We start from the raw sequence: 21,301 nt of genomic DNA, 5'->3' as shown, positions 1-21,301 counted from the left end.
TGGCGTGTTTTCAATAAATTCAGTTAGAGTCAGCGCCTGTCCTGTGGTTATTCTTCCGTCTGTCCCGTCTTTCGCGCTGTGATTAAGTATGAACTTTTTCTCTACGTAAAAAACTTCTAAAATATGAGCGCATGTCTCTTTTTGGTCATCATCACCATCATGCCTAACACATTTAATGCCTTCGCGTTTTCGCGTGCAGCCCGCCCCGCCCAAATAATGTAATTCGGTATCTCAAGGGTTTAAACACTTAGTCGTTTTTCGTGCACGTGTGGCACGTATATAACACGAAAATGAACTCACACGTGCTTGAAGAGGAAGTCACTGAGGTAGCCAATCTTGGACTCTGTCATTGTGACCTGGTACCTGTAGCACACGTCTCGAAGGAGCTCGATTATCTGCAGTTTTGAACACAGACACACACAAAAAAAAAGAAACAACAAGAGGAATACGTTCATCATACAACTTTGACGGCAAGGATTCAGGCACATACAAGGGTTGCTTAAGCTCACAACGAATGGTGTTTTTTTAAAAATCACAAGAAAACAAACAACAAAGACCAAAACTGCGAGAAATGGAGCGCAATTTTGCAACCAAGTATTGCTCGAACATTAGCGAAAGCCTTTAAAGCTTAGATAATTCGAGGCAAACATATGTGGTGGTGTGCGTATGAGGATAAGTCCTTGAAAAAGGATGCTTACCCACTATCTTACACTTCCCACTTGTGAGCTTGGAAAATTTTGGTAAATCCAAGGTTATCAATCCAGGTCAAACCCAGAAAAGCGTCAGCCTGACCTTCAAGGTCAGCCAAGGTAAAGACAGCGCCAAACGCGGCTTTGGCTGCATACCAGTTCTCTGCGTGTTCCCGGTGTGCTTCTGGTGCAAAAACCGTGCTGTTGCTCAACAAACTTTCTTTGACAGGGCCATGCAGACAAAATACAAGTTTGTTTTATTCGAAAGACTAAGTGTTTTATATGGCCATAAGTGCTCGTTCGGCAGCAAATGATGCTTTATTCACAGAGAAAGGAAATATTTTAAGTAAAAATTTCCATGCTCCCGCTAAATCGTGTGTTTTCGTGACGTCTACAATGACGTATTAACAGCAAAGCCTTAAAGGAGCCATGAAGAGAAAATACAACTTCGTTTAATTTGAAAGAACTAGGATTCAGTATCTCACTCAGCTCCATTACAGCCACAAAAGGTGTTTTTCAACGACAAAAAAAAAAGCAAGAATTATTTAATAAATTTCAAATTTTGCGCCACAGTGCAAGAGTGACGTCATACGGGCCAACAATAAAACATAATTTTCAGTGCGTCCACTGCGCGTTAGCGTTCAAGTGATGCGGTCAAATGGAACTAGAGACCCCATTACAGACGTCCAGTCATGTGTCGTCGCGACAGGTCAGTTGGGCGGCCGCCAATCGCGCAAACAAGGTTCCGTGAAGTCATAGAAAAGTTGCGGGAAATTGGCTAGGGGGTCGCGACTGCTTCACACGTTTTCTTTCATATCTCCGTTATTTGTTCGAAGATTGCGATGATATTGGTATCATTGTTATCGGGACTAAGAAGTCTTTCTAATAAACCCAACTTGTATTTTGTCTTCATGGCTCCTTTAAAACTAAATATAGCCTGCTGACCAGGGCTGCTCCTATCTCACAGGCACCCGTTTAATTACCGTTTATCGCCAACTTTCGTAGATGGTGCTGCAATACTGCTGAAGTGCCAGTGTTCGCTCTTTGCTTTTGGCCGTGCTTCTATACCTGCCGTATTTTTATTATGGTTCATAGTAATTGTTTCTTAATGACTCGACAAACATGGTGACGTAAGTGACCGTGCCGCGTTTGTCAGCTGGTCAGTGCTGTTTTAGAGAAGTCCAGCAGCGCGTCCGAAGGCTGTGTTAGCGGTCAGCTGGCAAAGTGCCGCACTAACTGATTTGGTGTTTACGTGTACTTTCACAACTTCCTTTGCTTACCCCACCATTCTTACTGCTATAAAAAGAGTATGCCCTAAATTTACGTGCAAATAGCTCGTTCGGCAAGCTCATAAGCCGTGCCTAATTTACGTTTGCTTTTGCCGGCCCAAGCCAATCGCACAGCCGGGCATATGACATCATAGGTTCTGTTGTGGGAAATGAGCTAGTGGGTCACATAGCCATATCCTTTTTTCCTAATTATGTAGCCTATTTGAGCAAAGTGAGCGGTAGAAGTGGTGTCAATATGACTCTACCGAGGCGATCTATCGAATGAACCAAACTTGTGCTTTGCCTCCATGGCTCCTATAAGGCACATTCCCACCGGTAATTCGGGCACGTCACGCGGCGGCGTTCGCACTTGCTACATATAGCAATGCGACTGCATTTAGCGGAGCTGTTACCCGACTTGTACGACATCTAGCTGCTTTTACCATTTGCACCCATACAAAAATATGCTACACTATAGTGCAAATTTAAAGCGCAAAAAATTAGACAGAAGACGAACGAGACAAGGACAAGCGCTACTTCCAACTGAAAATTTTATTCACAAAAACGACATATATATACGAAATGGTGAAAAAAATACAAAAAAAAAACAGATCATGTGTGCATTGTTCTAAACTAGAGTATGTATACATATGCTGCTTTTGTAAATAAAATTTTCAGTTGGAAGTAGCGCTTGTCCTTGTCTCGTTCGTCTTCTGTCTAATTTTTTGCACTTTAACTTTGCACTATGGATTACCAACTAGCTCGAACCCACACGTTGTTATGCTACACTAGTGCGACAAAAACAGGTAGAAATCACTCTAGACCACATGCTCCTGGAACAGTGCCGAAAGCATTGTGGGTTGTGGGAGGAGCTTTTTGATTGTAGGGTTTAACGCGCCGACGCAACGCAGGCGATGAGGCGCGCCGTAGTGGAGGGCTCCGGATTAATTTTGACCACCTGGGGATCTTTATCGTGCGCCGAAATCTCGTACACACATTGTGGGAGGAGCCAAAAAACAACAAACTCAAGCAGGCTCTTTTCAACATATTATTGCAGGAGCACAGATGCAGAAGTTCTGATGCCTTCGAACTCCACAGTTCTTACTACTTGTCAATAGACGTATGAAAAGGCCGCAGGTCTGCCTACCACTCCACTATCCATCTGGATAATACAAAGATTACTTGCATTTACAATTCAAACACGTTTCTCCCCACTGAAGAGCCCCACTCTCTCCGTTCATTTGTACACGCGTACGCTGAAGCCACTGACAAAAATTGCTTGCCACTTTTTGGAGCGCTGGATGTAAACAAACATTTAGCTTCCAGCAGCTACGTCAGCACACTCCAAGGCTATGATTGGCTATCCGGTTTTGTGATGGTATCGCGCCACGCGGGAATTCGGTCCGAGAGTGATTGGATCCGCTGTCGCAAAGCGACGAAAAGTGACGGCCAGCTCACCTTTTTACGACGTCGCAAGATGTGCCGAATCACAAGTGGGAATGTGCCTTTAACCGCATATAACCACAGCAAAATCCACGGCTCTGGTTCCTTGTATGTATACTGTGAGACGGAAAACTCTCAGGGATGACTGCTGTCAACGCTTAAGAGGAATCAAATTTGCCCGTACCTATCGCATGAATTCTGTTAGAAAGCTTCACTAGTCATCCACCTCCCCAGAGAGGGACGGCTCGAATTTTTTTTAGGGGCAAAGCCCCTGAGGGGCTGGGGCTGTTGGCGTCTCCTGCCGTCGTCATCGTTTGTCTCATGTAGTCACGATACTAAAACACTCCGACACTCGTTTATGCCTCACGATAGAGCACTTCGAAAGGCTGAGCAACGTGAAAACTTGGGCGAGTTGGTGATGCATGTTGAACCACAGCGCAAACGACGAGACAAAGGACGATAGCAAGAGGACACACGAAGCGCTGACCTGCTTCCATGTCCGAAGGAAGGTGCAACGCCTCCAAAAGAGCGCTTGAACCTCTTGCGGAAGCTGATGGTGGTGCAAACAGAAGGAGTAGGTGCGTGCGCGGCAACAGGCGATAGCGATGAGGGTGACGAGATGGAAGTGCTCTTTTGGAGGCGTTGCACCTTCCTTCAGACATGGAACCAGGTCAGCGCTTGTGTGTCCTCTTGCTATCGTCCTTTGTCTCGTCGTTTGCGGTGTGGTTCAACTTCGAAAGGTATACTAAAAAAATGATAATAAAAAACAGTGGGACACTGGTTTCTGCCTCGCGCTGGAACGCTTCGTAACGCGCACTCGTTTAGGCCTCTCACTAGAGAGCTGCATACTTCAAAGAGAAGAGACTTTTACAGCACAGCTGTATACCTCTACCCACTCCAACGGTTTCATCTCCGTTGGCGAAAACGCCAAGGTGCCAAGAATACATTCATACACTGCATGCTTTGCCCCACCCCAGGTTTCACGTTAGTGGAGATGTTTCTTCAGAAGCCACAATTTACGAACCACGACTTTCCTCCCTCATGAAGTGGAGGAAGGCGACGCTCCTGCATTGACCCACCTGAAGTTGAACCGGCGTGTTGTCCTCGACAAGCCGATTCTGGAGCAACTCCACGAGCGCAGAGTGCAGTTCGAATTCCTCGCGCAGCCAGTGCAACAGACGCGGTTCCTTCGCCAAGTGCTGCAGAAAGGTGAGAACTTTGCCGGCCAGCGGCAAGTTTGGCTGCATGTCGAACAGGATGGCGACGCAGCACGTGACGCACTCGTGGGCGGGCCGGCTGAGGCCAGTGAAGAAGCTGAGGTCTCGCGACCCCACCAAGCCATTGAGGACCTGGGCAAAGAAAGTGCGACAATTGTGAGGGCAGTGGCACCAACTGCCACGTACAGAAGTGTAAAAGGTTTGATCTAAAAACTACATTTTGGGTCACTGCCCTCACTTATTTATTTTCATTGGCTTTCAACCTGCCATCGCTTTACTGGAGCAAGTGTTGTTCCACACGCTCCACACACGCACCTATTCCACCGTGTGTATCAAACCTCCCTGGTGGGCCACGAAGGATTCGCGTCAGGGCTGCTCTTACACCAGCTGTCACCCACACCTGGCCCCCGGATCGACGGGCTCCGTTTGGCCGGACATGTCCATTTTGCAACACGTCGACATCGACCGCAGACATTCCCCATCTTCTGTGGACTTGCCGTGGCCTCCAACGTTCCCAACAGCAAGTACTACATAGTGTGGGACTCAACCCAGGCCGGCCTCCCGACTACAGACGCTGGCTCTTTAGGCCGTATCACCGGAGCCTTATAGACTTTCTTAGTGAAAACTCCCTGTTTACGTACATTTAAACACACTCGCCTGCACCGTTTTATGCTGCACAGGAAACTTTCGCAATTAAAAAAAAAAGTGTTGTTCCCAACTTTGTTATTTTTTGGGGAGAGGGGAACACGGAAAAATAAAAGCCGTTCTACTCAATGTGAAAGCTGTCGGAAGTGCAGAGCAGTGATTCGCCATGATGAGCTGTAGAGCCGTTATCCGCTCACTGCTACCACCCAACGCATTTCGAATTTCCCACTTTCGCAGTGCTCGCTGTTCCTCCCGCACGTGCCGGCGTTGCACTGCCACTTTTTCGCTTACTATCGTAAAAACCAACCCAACGAGCGTTCCTAACTAAATGAACGCGGGCGCTGCTGGTTCATTACGTATACTTCGCCTCAAATGTACCTGCAGTTTTCTTTGCGCTAAACAACGGGGAGATGTATGACAAGCGCCAGCGGTCCACGAGGTTCAAACGTTTATGACTATATAAACCGCTTGGCTTTAGAAGCCTCTGTGGGACGCCATTACAACAGCTACTTTGACGGAACGCCACGTGGCTCTACTTGGGCCCAACGAGCGAGCAACGGTGACAAAGTGAGCCCCTAAAGTGCTCTGCCCTTAAAAGGAAAAGGGCAGTACCACGAACTGCTGTGTACAGAACAGTGTACGGGGGGAGCAGGGCCTGTTGGGCATGGAGCAAGAATAAGGCAGTTGCCATGTACTCGCTGTTACACTGGGTTGTCAGCTTCACTTTCTTTGGCCACGTATGTGGCAGAAAAGGTGAATAGTGTGCACCTTTGAATGTACCTTGAGGTCGCAAAATAAAATATTCCTCGAAGTGCCTGACCCTACTCGTGTGCTTTCAAGCCTGGCGGTACTTATTAAAGACTCCTTGACTGCTACATGTTTGCATTTCCTTCTTTGCCTACGTTTGTTCATATTTCGGAGCATAATACTTCAACGGGCAGACTCGCGTCACTTCAGCGCACAGCTTCCAAAGAATCCAAGATCTTGGTAGGTGGTGTACACCTTTTCCATTCATGTTTTACCACTGACACTGTGCTTTGTATCATGGTGGTAATGCAGCTATTTTCTATGCTGGTTAAAGGCAATGCCAGTTTTTTTGCACGGACACAAAATTTGTTCATCATTGAAAATCAGCGCGGAAAAAACACTGCACAAAAAAGGAACGAGAAGTAGACAGGACAGCACTGCACTGTCCTGTCTACTTCTCGTTCCTTTTTTGTGCTGTGTTTTTTCTGCGCTGATTTTCAATGATGAACGTTCACCAACTCACCCAAATCACAGCCCTTTTTAACAAAATTTGTGTTACTTCTTTTTCACGGCTATGGGTGGCTACGAGCCCAGAAATCATAGAATGGTACTAGATGGTTGAATGCAGGGTAATTATTCACAGCCTCGTTTATTCGTGTTAGTGTTGGTTTTGACAAAACAAACACTGAGGTATCCACCATGACCAGACAGCACTGTTCTCGTTGCACCTTGCCCCGGTCTTCACTTGCACGTTGAGACCGGCTGGCGTGTTTCCAAACGCTTCGCTGCACAGAGCACCCATGTGACGCGTGTGATGTCAATGCGCGCGCTATTCTTTTCAGCGTCTGCTAAAACGCGCCCACCGTTTGGGCTCTGTGGCCTCTGTGAAGAGTACCGAATACTGGCGCTGACTGCTTGGGTTCGAGTCCCAGAACGTTTATCTCTTAGGTTTTTTTTTATCATAGCTTAGTTTTTTGTGACTTTAATTTTTAAAAATCGAATCTACGCGTTTTTTTTTGTTAGTAATGGTGATTTGGTATGTTTTAGGTCGCTTTAGGTTTGGGGAGCAGCCAATGACGTTTAATTACCATTCTGCATCGCGCCTACAGACATGTCACGTGGGTGCTCCGTGCAGCGAAGCGTTTGGAAATACGCGACCGACTGTGGTCGCAAGCGCCAGGGCAGCATGACGTCAGACGTGGTACACAAGATGAAGCAGAGTGCGCCAACAGCAGCCAGCGCTTTGGCTACACCACAGGAGCCTTCGTGTCAACAGTTTGGGGCGAGACGCATGCCAAGGCACTTACCGTCACGCTGATGCCATTGTCGAAAGGGTATCCGTTCTGAGCTTTCTGGTGCATGCAAAGATTAACAACGCTTTAAAAATATCTTATACTCAACAGTTGCCGTTGAAACTTCCTGGGAGATAAAAAAAAAAAAAAAGAACGTTTTCAGGAGGTTAAAATTTTGATTGCAGTTGGCCTTTGTGTAAAGTGACCAGACGTCCCGGTTTTGCGGCTGTGGTCCCGCTGTCCCACAGCCTGCTTGTGGGACGGTGTTTTGTCCCGCTTTCAGCCGGAAATGTGGAAAACAGGTATCAAGCTCAGTGTCACTAATGAAAACGTGGAGGAATGAAAGGGCCGAAAGAAACCGCTTGAGGAACTTCAAGAAAAGAGTGCACACGATGGAACTAAGCAAGCAAGGGTTGTGTGTTCCTTGCTTAGCCCGAATGTCTGAGATGCTTTGTTGCAGTGTACCAACAACACGTTACGCTGGGTAGGCATGCTTCAGCACTTTCTTATTCAGCAAATAACGCATCATTGCTCGTCGAAGAAAGACCGAGAGAACTACGAAACGTATTATCTTCCAGTTAAAACAAAATTTCACTGAGCCTTAGTCTCCCTTCAACCTATTCTCACACCTCCCCTCCCCTAGCTCCCGTCCCGCTTTGCGGTCCGAGGAATATGGTCCCTTTACCTTTGTGAAGAGGCGTTACATTCCGTTGACGAAATAGGAGAGATTCGGCGACGCTTACTCGACGCTTGCCCAAACGTAAAACTGCCACGACTAAATGATGGAGCTGCAAGCTGTGTTTTGGAACTGATTGAGACTCAGCGCATGACTTTTTTAGATAAATTAGAAAGATAAATTTCGTGGCATTTTTGAGCATCTGTTCGCCAGTCGGTAGACATGTCACCTAGTGTCACAGAGTAGCTTATTAGTGGCTCTAATGTCAACTGTCAATGCTGCGAGCATTGCGCTCAGGATAATGTCGCGATTACGCGAGGTTAACGGCGAAATACAGGGCATTGACACTGAAAAGTGGACGATATTCGAAGGCACGACGCCGACAACAAAAGCAACGCCGAAGCACTCACGTCTAGTTGCCGCTGGGCGCCGCCGCACGAAACCGTCGACTCGTCGTGCGATGGCTGGACGTTGCAAGATTGCACGAACGACTTGACGACGTCAGAAATCTCCATTGCATTGCACGAGGAACAACCTAAAAACAGCTTAAACAACTTAAAAACAACTAAAAACAACTAAAAACAACTTAAAAACAGTCACAGGACACCAACAACGCACCACGCCAGCCGTTGAGAGATTCAAAAAACGCTCATTGAGTGAAAGAGAGCAGAAAAACAGGCGTTCCGGTGTCCGCCCCCTAGGCGAGACAAACTACCACAGAACAGGGACACTACGCCTGTTGGTGGCTTTTCCTTTTCCTAAGTACAATAAATACATACATAAAACATGTCAAACTCTACTATTGGCGCTGCAAGCAGGTTCAAAATTTTATTAATTTTATAAATAAGTTAAACAACAAACAATCGTTAAATTATTAAAGTTGCAAAGTAAATTTTATTTGTAGTTGTAAAAATTGTGGTAATTTGTAGCGTAACGTTGAGAAGTAGATAGACGCGGCCAAGCCTTACAGTTGCGGAAGGGCCACGGCTCGGCTGCGGCGGCTGCTGCTGTGTGGTTAGAGAAGGTCAAATTTTCCGATTTCGCCAAAATGTTCGGCGGTTTAGTTAGAACAGCCGTCAAAGCTCGCAGAGCCATCGTCCCAGTCACCCGGGCAAGCGTAAGGCACAGTGGAGGGTAAGTTGTCGCTTCCTCACGCCTTGTAATTTCCTGTACTTCATAACCTCTAGTCGGTTCTTGCAACACGGACACATGCCTGGTTGCTTGTAAAAATAATCTCGTTTGGCGCTTTTAACTTTTGTAATTAACTCTACTTTAGAGCTACTGATATTACAGAATAGGTAGCGGTTATCTGAGCTGCAGATCGATATGATTAGATCCGAACATGAACGCAAAAAGATTGCGGCAGCAACGAAACTAGTTTTCAAATTTAGTGGCTCTGGTTTGCAACGCTTTCTGCAGTGTGTTGCTGACTGGTGAAAAAAATACTTATGTGCTTTAATGCAAGCTAAAACTACAAAGCAGCTTAACAGAGATGCGTAGTGTGCAAATGAGTATTATGGGACCAAAACCGCAGTTTGCGTATTGATTTTGTAATGTTTTTTTTTTTATGTTGCTAGTTTGTGGCAGCAATATCGATGCAAATAAGACAATGCACCGGGCTTAAAATATACTTAAGTAGCTTTACGCAGGGAATGAAAGGAGCATCATTTGTACTAACGTTTGGAATGTCGACAGCACTGAGCCAGCCTGAAAGGCGTGAGTGAAAATATTTTTCCGGTCAGCTTCTGTGCCAGTGGCAGACACTGGTTTTTGATCGATTGCTGGAAAACTGGTGTGCTGGCGTCCGGGGTGTTATTTTTAATTAAATTAGGCCATAAATTTAGAACTTCGTGTAGTATTTCACTGCAAAAGGGTCATTGTGTTGTAAATTAAGGTAGTTTAAAAATGCTCATGTATTATTGTAGCACCCTGTGTATGCTGATGTTCATTGTGTTGTAAATTAAGGTAGTTTAAAAATGCTCATATATTATTGTAGCACCCTGCGTATGCTGATGTTCTCAGGTTACGAAGACGAAATACAAATTTGTTCACTTTGAAATAAACTAATTCTTGCTAACTAATTCAGCTCTATTCCAGCCACAAAATACGGTTTTTTCTTAGTGAAAAAAATTCCAGAAATATTCGACGTCAACAGTGTCGCAGTAGGGGCTGCAGTGGCACAACAGAGGCCACAACTGCAAGGTATCGTGCAAGCGACACGACCAACCGAAACTACCGGCTCCACAACAGTCGTCCAGTAATGTTTCTTGACAATGGCATTCACTGATTGCACAGACACGAATCTGTAACATCGTAGAGACCCTGCCAGAAAGTTGCTGGGCAGTTACCACTACTTTGCCTTCCTTCCCTAAGATCGCCATTATTTGGTCGAAGTTTGCGATAAGAATGGTTTCACTGTTGTCGGGACAACGTAGTCTTTTTAACGAACCAGAGTTGTGTCTTGGCTTTGTGGCCCTTTAAATAGGCTGTTGTTGTTGTTGCTGATGATGGTGATTATGATGAACGTAACCCGTCTCCCCGCAGTGGTGGTGACTGGATCTACCGGTCGGTGCCCGAAGTGGACCCCCGGGACACCAAGATGGCCGTGGGCATCATGACCCTGGCGTGGTGGTGGTTCTTCTACCACATGATGACCGAGTACGAACACGTCACTGTGAGTAGGCGCCGTTCCCATGTCATGTTGCTTTTACACTCCTAAAAGGTGACACAACGCTCAGAGGGGCTTGAGAGACTCGGGAACAACCCGTTGTTCTGGCACTGTTCTGTTGGTGCTACCTGATATCTGGCCACCTCTTGCATTGTACAACACGATAAGTTGGGTCAAATGCCTGCAGCTTTTTCCTTTCGAGCAGTTTTAGAGTCGGGCCTTAAAATGTCCGATACTCTGCAGCAATGTCAAATGGCTGTTGACTTGAGTCATAGTTTGACTTCTTTGTGGTTACTTCATGAAAAGAAAAAGCCAAGCTTGGTGCTCCCGAATACGACGTCATAAACTAGTTTTTCACTTGTATGTATATACTCTAGCAAGGTAAAGAAAGCTACAAAAATTATAAAAATTGTCTGCAAGTGCAGAAGCATTCTTGCTCTTTCTCCTTTCCACTAAGCTTATGTTTTCTTGGTGGCTTTGAAATAACATGTCAAATCAAGCAAGGTCGTTTTCTTCTTATTTGGTTTATGTGGAGGCACTAGGCTATATGGACTTTTGTGATTTCATGGCTTCAATTTAAGCTCCTTTTTAAGTTAATTGTGTGACGCCTTTGATTTGGGTAGACCTTTGCGTTCTTGGTACTTTCAGTTGTTAAAATTTTTTACTTTTTTGCGACCAACGGTGGTTGCCGGATTTGGCTATCAATAGCAAAATTGAGTAGGTCTTCATTTCATTTGGTTTGATTTTGTTGTCGTGTTTTTTTTTACAGTTGTCTACATTTACGTGGTTTTAATGACTAAATGTCTATAGTTCACCAGCTACACATTTTTGGCAACAGACTGTTTCCTTTCGGGTAATCGGTAACCTGCCACAATGACTGAGTGGCTAAGTTGTTGCACAGCTGAGCCCAAGGACGTGGGTTCGATTCCTGGCCACGGTGGCTGCTTTCCAGATGGTTGTGAAAAGTGAAAACGCCCGCGCATTTGATATTTTGGCGCACATTAAAGATTCCCAGGTAGTCAAAATTTCTACGGAGCCCTCCATTACAGCGTACCTCATAGCCCAGCGTGTGGCTTTGGCGTGTAAAACCACCAGAATTTGAACTTTTTAAAACAATTCTCACTTATTAGTGCACGCACAAGAACCCTCAGTGGTCATGGAATCAGCAGGTGCTGTGTACTTGGCCTGTTGAAGTTTCTCTATTAACAGTAAAGCTGTTTAAGCTTGAGTTTCATCCCCGCCTGGCGTCGCTCAAAGCTGCTCGCTTCAACAAAGCGCAGTGGAGAAAAATGCTGGGCCAAGAAGTGTGAGCGAAAGTGGCGAGGAGGAAAAGAGCCGACAAGCAGGTGTGGGGAGTGCGTGCCTCAAGAGAAAAAAATTCCTCAAGTGGTTGCAATTGAACCTGGGTCCCTCGTGTTATGAAAAACGGCGTCTATCTGATTGCGCTGTCATAGCATTTGGCGCACTCAGCATTTCCTTTGGTTCGTAGCACAGACGTTGGCTTTGGACTTTGGCTGAGTTCAAGCGGACAGATGTTCAGGTGGAGAGGCGTGTTTCTGGGATTGGCTGTGCCTAGTGATGATGTAAGCTCTGACGTTCTCCTAGTTGAGAGAGACGGCGTATGCTTGGCGCCATCAGTGTCCAATCTACCGATAAGATGGGCAGACCTAAGAAAATCCAAGTTAAAGCTAGGGACTTACCCGCAGCACTTACCATCGACTACTCGAAATGTATTTTGGGGTAAAGTCTATTGTCCCAGCAATTTGCTCCCGCAGGAATTATGAAAATCTGTTCACTATCACCAAAACTTTGGCGATGAGAAATCGCGCATAATCTCAACTCGACCACGGACGACACGACGAAAACTGTGTGCTCTCTCCCGGAGAGGGGAGTGGCTCATGGCGTTCTCTTTGGCGGCCTTCGACATATCACATGCCGGCGAGTTTTCTTCTTTCTTTGCAACGTGGAGGGGTCTATTTCCGGTCTGGTGCCACAAAAAAAGCAGGCATGGCAGCCCTGCAAGCACTCAGGCTGGTAGGGCATTTTTGAAGCAATAAACGTTTGTTGTCAAGCTGTCTTGTTGAAAGGGGAGTATTGAGTTCGCCACTAAAACTCTGCGTGCACTCATAGCACAAAAGAAATGCCAAAACTGTGTGTACAGGTTCAGGCATGGAAGAGGTTGGTACTCAGCGCCGACGACGGCGGATCGTCACAGGAAATGCGACAAATAAGCCGCGAAGTTGACCAGCGACAGCCAATAGGAGAACCATGGCCTTGATGATGTCATTTAGGCCATGCCAGGGGTGCATAATACGGAAAATTGAAGAGAGCGCGGTTGGCTTTTCCCGCATCTTTCACAGTGATTTGTGTGCTCACCGCTTCACGTGCACGTGTATTATTTGGCTCAGGTATTCCTGGCAGTGTAATCTAAACGTCGTGCAGGTTTACTTGCACTACTCAAATATTGTTGCAGGGTCCCTTTAAAGCTAGTGAAGACCACTAGCTCCGCTGTTTCCCCAGTCTTCCCATCTTAATTGCGAAGGTGGCTGGATTTTTATTTGACCGCTCGTCATTCATTCGCTATGTATGTCGTTGCAGGGCCACTTCCTTCGGCCGGACGGAACCAAATGGACCGACACCGAGCTTGGCGTCCCTCCGGATGACGAGTAGGCACGTGACGGCACCAACATCCCCAGCCTTGGAAGTTTGCTTCCTTTGTTTTTCTAGTTCATTGACGTAAGACTTAATAAAAGAACTTTGTTTTTGCCGATTTGTGATGAGAGTAGTCCTCCATTTTGCATGCCGAAGGCGCCGACACTTGGTCAGTATCCATTTATGCACCAATGGGTGTAACACCACTGAAAATGTGGGCTGAAGCAAAGAACCAAGCACATGTTTATTCCTTTTCTTAGAGAAAAGCTGTACATGGCTACCCCGGATGTAGACAAAGAAAAAGTCGTAGTGTATAATGATTGTTTGCTGCAGGATGGGTGGGTGGGGAGGGGGGGGGGTGCAGAGGGGAATAGGTGCAAAGAGTAAGGGCTTGTGGTATAAGAAAATGTGGGTTCACTCCGCACTCCTGGCGCAACAAACGAGCTATCGCTCGACAAAACTTTGGCTTCACTCTGCACTCGGAGTGTTCACTGCTGTGTACATGATGCCTGTGGTGCAATTTTAGTTGCTGCTGTGGACCAGGCCCATCGATGGGTGCTCAATTGGCCTTAGTGGCTTCACGCAGTCGGCACACCCATTCTCACTGTAGTCGTGCATGACTATAGTTTCATCGTTTTAGAACATCACAACTTCGTTGGTCACCCTACTTCAGAGAGTGGGAGGGCTGATAAACTCTTTTTATGTTAATAAAGACAAGTTATGTATCTGTTAGGTATCAGTTTTTCTGTTATTCAAATGATCGATTGATACCAGATTGGACATTTTTTTCTTGTCTGCTGGTTTAAAGATAAAATTCACGAAGAAGCCTTAGTGGTAGAACCAAATTGAAGTACTTTTTGTTCAAAGTATATCTCTTTGCTGCTAGGTAAGCCACATTTTTTGGGCCAATATTTGGCAAGTGTTGGTACAAAAACTGCGTGACACATGCTTTACACTACCCCTCTCTATACCCGTGGCAAACGTGCACGAAAAATAACACAAGTGCTTAATGCCTTGTTTTGATGCCATTAATTCGCTGCTACACGCAAAAATCTAATGCCACTCGCTCTAATGTCATTTTTGGTTTAACTTAATTTTCAAGGAGTACCGAACAACTCGTTGCCTTTACTATTGCCTTAAATCTGCCCACTCTCGAACGCGATCACCACCAAATGGAACCAACGAAACTCTCAGCACCAGACTGTTGACGCAGAAACGTATTTGAACTTCCAAATAAGATTATTTTTTGTGCACTCTTTGTAGCGAAGTTCTGAAGAAGATGAAGTTCACTAAATAGAGGCAAAAAGGCAAAACATTGTGTCGCTAGTCATTTTGAATTTGCCGTCGCCTACTGCTGGTAGGCGACGGCAGCTGCTGAGGCCACTTTTAGGAACGGCTCGCACCATTTTTTAGATAACACTATTTCCCATAATGTTTTCTTTCACAAAAAACCTTTGTAAGACGTTTTTTCTCTCCGTTAAAAACATCTAAAATATGAGTGCATTTCTCTTTTGGGTCATTATTCCCATCATGCCTAACACATTTAATGCCTTTGCGTTTTCTTGAGTAGCACGGCCCGCCCAAATAATGTCATTCAGTCATTTTTCGTGTACGTGTGGCACGGGTATTACAGAAGCTCTTCATATGCCCCCACAGATGTAACTGTGCGAAAAACAGGTATCTGTTGTCCTTCAACACCTGCCACGCGGAATGCCATCACAGAGCTACTGTGTAAAGACTGCTGCCAAGAAATCACAAGCTACTTCACAAACAGCTTTGCAGTCACTATTTGAACTGTGTGCCGTGTACGTCTTAGGGAGAACTGTAACTGCAATGAACACTCCAGGTCACCTATTGTGTGATTGTCCTCTGCGTTGAGTGTATGCAGCCAATGGTTCCACAGTTAGTGATTTAACAGCACCGGAAAAGCCACAGTAGTGAACTGCAGGATCAGTGCAGTCCAATCTGGTGATATCGACAAAGACGTTTGGAGGCATCATGTCGGCTGCAATGCGCTCGGAGCTTCTTTTGAAGAGCGCTTCTCGCTTGGCCTGTACAGACGGTCGTCAGCCATGCGCAAAGCGGTCTTCTTGTAGAAGTAGTAGTGCCACACACCCACTGGAAAGAAAAATTAGAAACGGATTTTAAAAAGTGCACCTTATTATTTAAATGAAATTCAATTGCAGTCGAACCTTGATCGTTATAACAAAGTAGTATCGGGACTGTAATTTAGTTCGTTATATCCGATATTCGTTGTAACAGTAGAGCTCAAAATCGATTCAAACCAATCAGTAATCTTGCTCCTGGAAAAAACCTTGATACAAAAACACATTATTTTAGTCTTCGAACCTTCTATAAACAAGGTAACCCTTATCTTGGTCCTTGTGGAATTTCAAGCTCAATGAACCAGAACATGAAACAGGAAATCACAACAGAACAAAGTTCATTTGACAGAACAGGCGTGCATTCCTAGAATGTGATCTGGTGGCTTTTCACAGCACTGAGCAGGATGAAATTTTCCACAGTGTTCACAAACAAAGGGGCCTTTTCTACTGCTGCAGTTTCGTGCACTGGAAGTTATTCCAAGTACACTGGTCACGCATCTTCCTTATATCCGATATTTCGCGCGGCTCTCACAGTTTCACTTTCGTTATAAAAGAATAAGTGTCACCAACCAAAGGTAGTATTTAGTTCGCTACAGCCGATAATTCGCTATATCAGTGTTCGTTATAACGAAGTTACTCTGTAGATGTAAAAACAGTGCGAATGCCCTACAAGTTGCTGCGGGCGCATGTACTCGTGTTTTATGTCAAAAGCACATCGTTCGCACCGCGCGGCAAATTTATTTCTTTGCATCGCTATCGCCGTGCTTGGCGCAACAAATTAGACTCGATAGTTGCGCCAACGTCGTTTAAATCGTGCTTAGTTATAGGGTTGCGCCAAGTCTTGGCGCAACAAATTAAACTAGGTAGTTGCGCCAACGCCTCTTAAAATCCCCCTTACACGGCGCTGAAATTTTGACGCACGAACAAGGTTAGCACGCCAATCCCAATATTTTCCGAACGCAATAAATTACCAAATCTCTGAAGAGTAAACAACGTGACATCGACGGCGCTGCTTTGCCGGGACAGTTGTCGCTGCTTTGAAGGCTCATCTTCCGTTGTTTCCTGAAGAAAAAAAAAGCTTGTAAGATGCTACGCCCTTCTCTTGCAATTTTCTTATTTTAACGGAGAGCGGATAATTGTAACTTGCCATGGACCACACGTGAAGCCCTAGGGACAGCGCCAGGTACAGTAGGTTCGCCGCTACCGGCGTCTTGAACCTCGACATGACCTCTCTGAAGAGTCCTGCCTGGAACGCGTAGGTGTTGAAGATGGTAAGGCACATGACCAACAAGCTTGATACGATGCAGAAGTCTTGAACGCTGTACGGACAAAACAAACGCACTAGATTTTAGATCGAACTTAAAGCCACGAACAACCGGCTGAAGATATTGCCGTGTCTTACATGAAAAGCAGCAGTAAAGTGACTGCCGAGCGTCCATGAAGTTCCGACAAGACGTTGAGTGTAACGTCAATGGCTAAGAGCCCGAACTGAAGCAGTATAATTGCACGAAACCGACCTCGTCTCATGTTTACGAAAGCAGACTCGGGAGCACGTTTGTTTACAAGCCGTTGCCTGGCAACCAAAAATTAGAACCGCGGTTTAACATTTTGAAACAAGCAGTAATCAATATTTTAAATATTTTTATCTACAAATATATTAAAATAAAGTTATAGCAATATTTTATGTTGCTTAATTATTTTTAATTTTGGACGATTGTGGAACTAAAACAAATGCGGTCCGTTTAAATGGGCTTGTGTCTGTTATGGATCTAGCGGGACCTACATTTGTTCGCAATAATTCAAATAATACAAAATTTAGTAAGTTTCTACGAGGTGAATGAACGCACATTTGACTTTGCGCAAGATGAGCAATCGAACAAGCAGTGGCGGACGGAATGTCAAGCTTTTACAAGACATGTAGGTTGCTCTCTTGACATTTTACTTCATACGGCTGCTTTGACTCTCCAATTTCTCGCTTACAGGGCAAAAAGCAGCGCAAATACTACATTCCTATCTAACAAGTACACTTATTGAACGCGGATATTGAGCGCAGAAAGGCAGAAATAGAAGACCTAGTATCGAATGCGCCGTTTTATTGCATTTGCGAAGTTGTGACAGCTAGCTGCGCTGCCGTGCGAAATTCTATCGCAGGTGTCTGGACACGCTGAGCGTGCGAGCCGTGTTGGATTGCTTCTGCAACATTTCCCTGCCTCCACGTCTAGCCGATTACTACTACGAAAGAGTGCGTAAGCAGCATGGAATTACGGACGAAGTTCTGCCGGTTGTAAGTTCCATTCTTTCTCTCTACCTCCCCTCCCCCCTCTCTCTGCACACTTGCGCATGCACTCACGCACGTAGTGCTATCTCGCTCTCACGCTCCCTTATCTCTCTCTCTCTCTCTCTCTCACACACACACACACACTCACTCACTCACACACAAGCACACACACGCACGCGCACGAAGGAATAGAGGATAGTTAAGCCGCGCAGATGACAGTAGCTTGTTCAGTGAATCAGGACTATCGCAATAAATTCCTAATGAGCTCCAGTCGCAGGAACACGTTGAAAGGTTGAATGGGCCATGAAGACAAGACAAAGTACAAGTTGGTTCATTAAAAAGACACTTTGTACCGATAACAGGGGTACCAATTGTTATCGCAAAGTTCGAACAAACAATGGAAAATATTAAAGAATGCATGATGACACCCTGACCACTTTCGGGTGATTTCTTAATATTACGTAACAGTATCCTGTTTGTGCAATTGGTGGCTGGGCGATTGCAGTGGGTCCTCTGGCTCTGTTTTATTGTATCATTTGAGCGCTTATGCGCAATTAACCCCCTGATAACTATATGCTAATCATCACCACTATCATAATCAAATCACATTTACTTTGCCGTGTAGACCCGCAGGGCCAAACCGGATGTCATTTATGTCTAATGTCATTCGATTAAATGACGTTAGATTTGCCGTGTGATGTGGTTATTAGACACCAGCACACCCTGCCTAAATGAGTGCCTTTCTTCTTCCTTTTTCACTCATAATTGTGCGGATCACTGCAGGCCGACTTGGCTGGAAACCCAATTACCGGCAGGGGTCTTACCCACCTAAGGAAGTGCGTGAAACTCAAGAAGCTGACTCTGTCATCGAATCCTGCGGACGCCTTCGACGAAAACAGTTCAGCGCATTCTTTGTGCATACTCGTGTTGGTTGGTACCTAATTCTTACATATCTTTTGAGAAAGTCGCCAAAGTTCGATTTCTAAAAATTGACGTCGTTTGCTTTGTGAAGATACGAAGGTACTTTTCTGTAATTATCAGCATCAATTGTTGCTTGAAAATTAATTTTAACGGATCTCGAGCAGCTGGGGAATGGGAGCTTAGCCGTTTTACGAGGTGAAATGGGCTGAAGGTGTGTGATGGCACTGGCGTAGGTAGTTTCAGCCAGTCAGATTCATTGCCTTACAATGGACTGCATGTTGGCCAGGAACGAAACCAACAATCCTTAGCATAGTTAAAAGGATGACTCAAAGTCAGATGTTTCTTGGGTCCTTTAATGTCTATCGTCACCTTTTTGGTGTATTTTTGTCACTTTTACATCCACTAGTGCCCCTGGCTAGTTTCAGACCTACTGTTTGCGACGGGACTAATGTTTTGAGCTAGGGGAAGGGGGCTATAGGGTGCTTTTGAAGCCTATGCCAAGGGTGGAATCTTGATTGGAAAGACAAAAATGTCTGGCGAGTTGGCCGGTCGTAATCATTATTGTTTTTGTGTTTCCAGATACTCGAAAAAGCATAGCAAAAATCTAAAAAACAACACACATTTGTTGCCAGTACTTCTATATAGGTGCCAGTAGTCAAAAGTTTTGAATGGCTGGCAACATTTGTCAGTGAAAGGAATGGTATGCGAGTGTGCACTCCCAGTGCTAACACACACTTCAACTATTACTAGGTACTTTGAATAAAAAACCAAACGTTAATCAGCTTTAATAGCCCTGGAAAAAAAACGGATCTAACACTAGAGAGAGAAAGCGAGCATCGTAGATTTCCATAGATCCATACAAACGTGTTGAAGGTGTCTGAATTTGAAAACGAGAGATAAAGTGTACCCAGGCCTGTTTGTGGTGCAGAGGATACTCAGGTGGCTTACCCAAAGCAGAATTTCTACCAAGGGATGGATAAAGAAGAGGGGTAGGTGCGAGTTCCCGTGAAGGAATAAAACACAAACACTTAGGTAGGGAGGAAGAAATGGATTTGCATGACGGAAAGTGGGAGTTGTCTGAAGTACGTGGTGGAGACGCGGCACATTAGGAAGAAGCATGTAGGATATACATCAAGTTTCAAGTGTTCATTGTTTGAAGCCTTCTCCACACAGGTTCTTTTTAAATCCTAGGCAATGATGTACACCTTTTGTCAAATTTTTCTAGGCTAATCCTAAGCCTAACCGACCACAAAGAATTCAAAGAAAAAGAACTGGGGACCTTCCTCTCTCTGTCACCACCCCTCCCCCGAATTAGCCCTTGGGGCAGTAACAGTTTTCTCTTTTTCTCTCTTACCTTTTAATGTGACAAAAATATTTTATTACAGTAAGAAAGAAAGGTGTTTTTCTAGCTTTTTGGCACAAAACGTTTTTTCAACCTCGCTCCAGATGTAGTCTTGTAAGTTAAATTTTTTGCGGCCTGCGCACTTCCCGTGTGGCCTAGAAAATTTTGACAAAAGGTGTACACCTTGCTTCAAGCCAGAGTTCATCTGCATCTACGTGTGTAGATCGTGACTCACTGTCACAACAATCTGCTCCTTGTGGCAGGTAGCAGCGGATTAGATAATAAAGGGAAGTAATGTGCCATAGTGCATTTTGACGACAGGAGGTCACGACCCCCCTCTCGTGAGGTTAGCATTTGTCATGCTGACAGCAGAAATTGGAAGCAGAATCATCATATCTCTTCTCAAGGCAAACCCAACATTATTGAGTGGCAGATTGAGTAGGGAGGGGTCTGTGTTTGTCTTAGGGAAGAAAATTGAAGGGGCAATGAAGACAGAATACAACTTTGCTCAATTTGAAAGAACAAACCTGTGGTAGCTTACTCAGCCCCATTTCAACCCCGAAAGATTTTTTTTAACCAAAAAAACAAAAGAGATATTGAAAAACTTTCAAATTCTGCATTGTATCATGGGTGGGAGGGACATAGTGTGGACCAGCACTAAAAAGAAGGTCATCAGTATGTGTATGGGACATGTGTATGGGACACTAGGGAAAGAATTGACAAACCACAGCGTTCAGTTCTTTCCCTGGTGTCCGTGTTTAAGTGCGCTACCTTCAAGATGTCCCATATGCATTACCAACTAGCCCAGTTGTCACTTCTTCATCAGTATGTGAACTACATGTTAGCATTCAAGTGATACAGTCAAGTGTAACAGAGGCCCCACTGCAGTCGCCCAGTCACGTTTCTTGATAGTGGCTTAGGCCGGCAGCTGCGAATCGCACAAACGAGATACAGTGACATCATAGAGAAATGGCTGGACAGTCACTGCTTCATCTATTGCTCTTCAACATCTCCATTATTTGTTCGAAGTTTGCAATAGAATTGGTATCTCTGTTAAGCCCGTTCTACATGGAGCGAATTTCGCCTGCGAATCCGCTGGAACGAACATTCGCACTTGCGAAGTTCGCAATGCCTGGAATTGTCGTCTACATGGGGCCTGCGAACGCCGTGATTTTCATTTCAGACCTGACGTTCAGGAACGGTGGACGAGCCTTACTGCGCATGCGCCAACTAGACAAAAAAACAAACAAAGCGACTTTTTTTTTTTTTGCCGGATGTGACGTCATGTTTAAAAAAAAATGGCAGCTGTTGCGCGGTTATTTCGCTGCGCTCTTCTCGTCGTATTTTTGCCTGCCGTT

The 21,301-nt window shown here is 45.2% G+C and overlaps 3 protein-coding genes and 1 long non-coding RNA gene across 8 annotated transcripts in view; 2 read left to right on the top strand and 2 right to left on the bottom strand.

Annotated features, from left to right (window-relative positions):
• The window catches only part of LOC144138129 (protein CIP2A homolog), a 42,743-nt gene extending 34,022 nt beyond the window's left edge, over positions 1 to 8,721 (bottom strand). Inside the window, exons 1-4 of one of the 2 annotated variants that reach the window (XM_077670250.1) lie at positions 8,596 to 8,721; positions 8,388 to 8,512; positions 4,480 to 4,749; positions 301 to 395 (exon numbers count right to left, since the gene is read on the bottom strand). In XM_077670250.1, coding sequence (XP_077526376.1) covers positions 301 to 395; positions 4,480 to 4,749; positions 8,388 to 8,492 — 470 coding nt within the window. In that variant the 5' untranslated portion in view covers positions 8,493 to 8,512; positions 8,596 to 8,721. Of the gene's footprint in view, positions 1 to 300; positions 396 to 4,479; positions 4,750 to 8,387 lie in introns of both variants that reach the window. The other variant, XM_077670249.1, reaches the window with a different exon arrangement.
• Positions 8,722 to 8,948: 227 nt separating this feature from the next.
• On the top strand, positions 8,949 to 13,415 carry LOC144138127 (NADH dehydrogenase [ubiquinone] 1 beta subcomplex subunit 2, mitochondrial-like). The gene is made up of 3 exons (XM_077670248.1): positions 8,949 to 9,111; positions 10,522 to 10,651; positions 13,244 to 13,415. The coding sequence occupies exons 1-3, from the start codon at positions 9,026 to 9,028 to the stop codon at positions 13,313 to 13,315; spliced, it is 288 nt and encodes a 95-aa protein (XP_077526374.1). The 5' UTR covers positions 8,949 to 9,025; the 3' UTR covers positions 13,316 to 13,415.
• A 116-nt stretch (positions 13,416 to 13,531) lies between these two features.
• On the bottom strand, positions 13,532 to 21,076 carry LOC144138126 (transmembrane protein 138-like). Of its 3 annotated transcripts, none has more exons than XM_077670247.1 (4): positions 21,058 to 21,076; positions 16,550 to 16,648; positions 16,374 to 16,464; positions 13,532 to 15,415 (listed from the first exon to the last, which is right to left on the bottom strand). In XM_077670247.1, exons 2-4 carry the CDS (start codon positions 16,625 to 16,627, stop codon positions 15,294 to 15,296), a joined length of 291 nt encoding a protein of 96 aa, XP_077526373.1. In that variant the 5' UTR covers positions 16,628 to 16,648; positions 21,058 to 21,076; the 3' UTR covers positions 13,532 to 15,293. The 3 variants fall into 3 exon arrangements, with proteins under 3 accessions (XP_077526373.1, XP_077526370.1, XP_077526372.1); XM_077670244.1 differs by lacking the exon at positions 21,058 to 21,076 and adding an exon at positions 16,805 to 16,937 and having other exon boundaries at positions 16,550 to 16,721; XM_077670246.1 differs by lacking the exon at positions 21,058 to 21,076 and adding an exon at positions 16,805 to 16,932.
• On the top strand, positions 17,182 to 18,884 carry LOC144138128 (uncharacterized). 2 transcript variants are annotated; one of them, XR_013315822.1, is made up of 3 exons: positions 17,182 to 17,319; positions 17,554 to 17,686; positions 18,464 to 18,884. It is a non-coding gene; the product is annotated as an uncharacterized LOC144138128 (long non-coding RNA). The 2 variants fall into 2 exon arrangements; XR_013315823.1 differs by lacking the exon at positions 18,464 to 18,884 and adding an exon at positions 17,867 to 18,031.
• Positions 21,077 to 21,301: the final 225 nt, after the last annotated feature.

The sequence above is a fragment of the Haemaphysalis longicornis genome, unplaced genomic scaffold (assembly GCF_048455015.1).
Source record: "Haemaphysalis longicornis isolate Haplotype H1 unplaced genomic scaffold, Haemaphysalis longicornis Haplotype H1 scaffold_5, whole genome shotgun sequence".
Taxonomy (NCBI): Eukaryota; Metazoa; Arthropoda; class Arachnida; order Ixodida; family Ixodidae; genus Haemaphysalis; species Haemaphysalis longicornis.
Note: the sequence above shows the minus strand (reverse complement) of the source record. Positions and strands in the feature narration are given on the sequence as shown.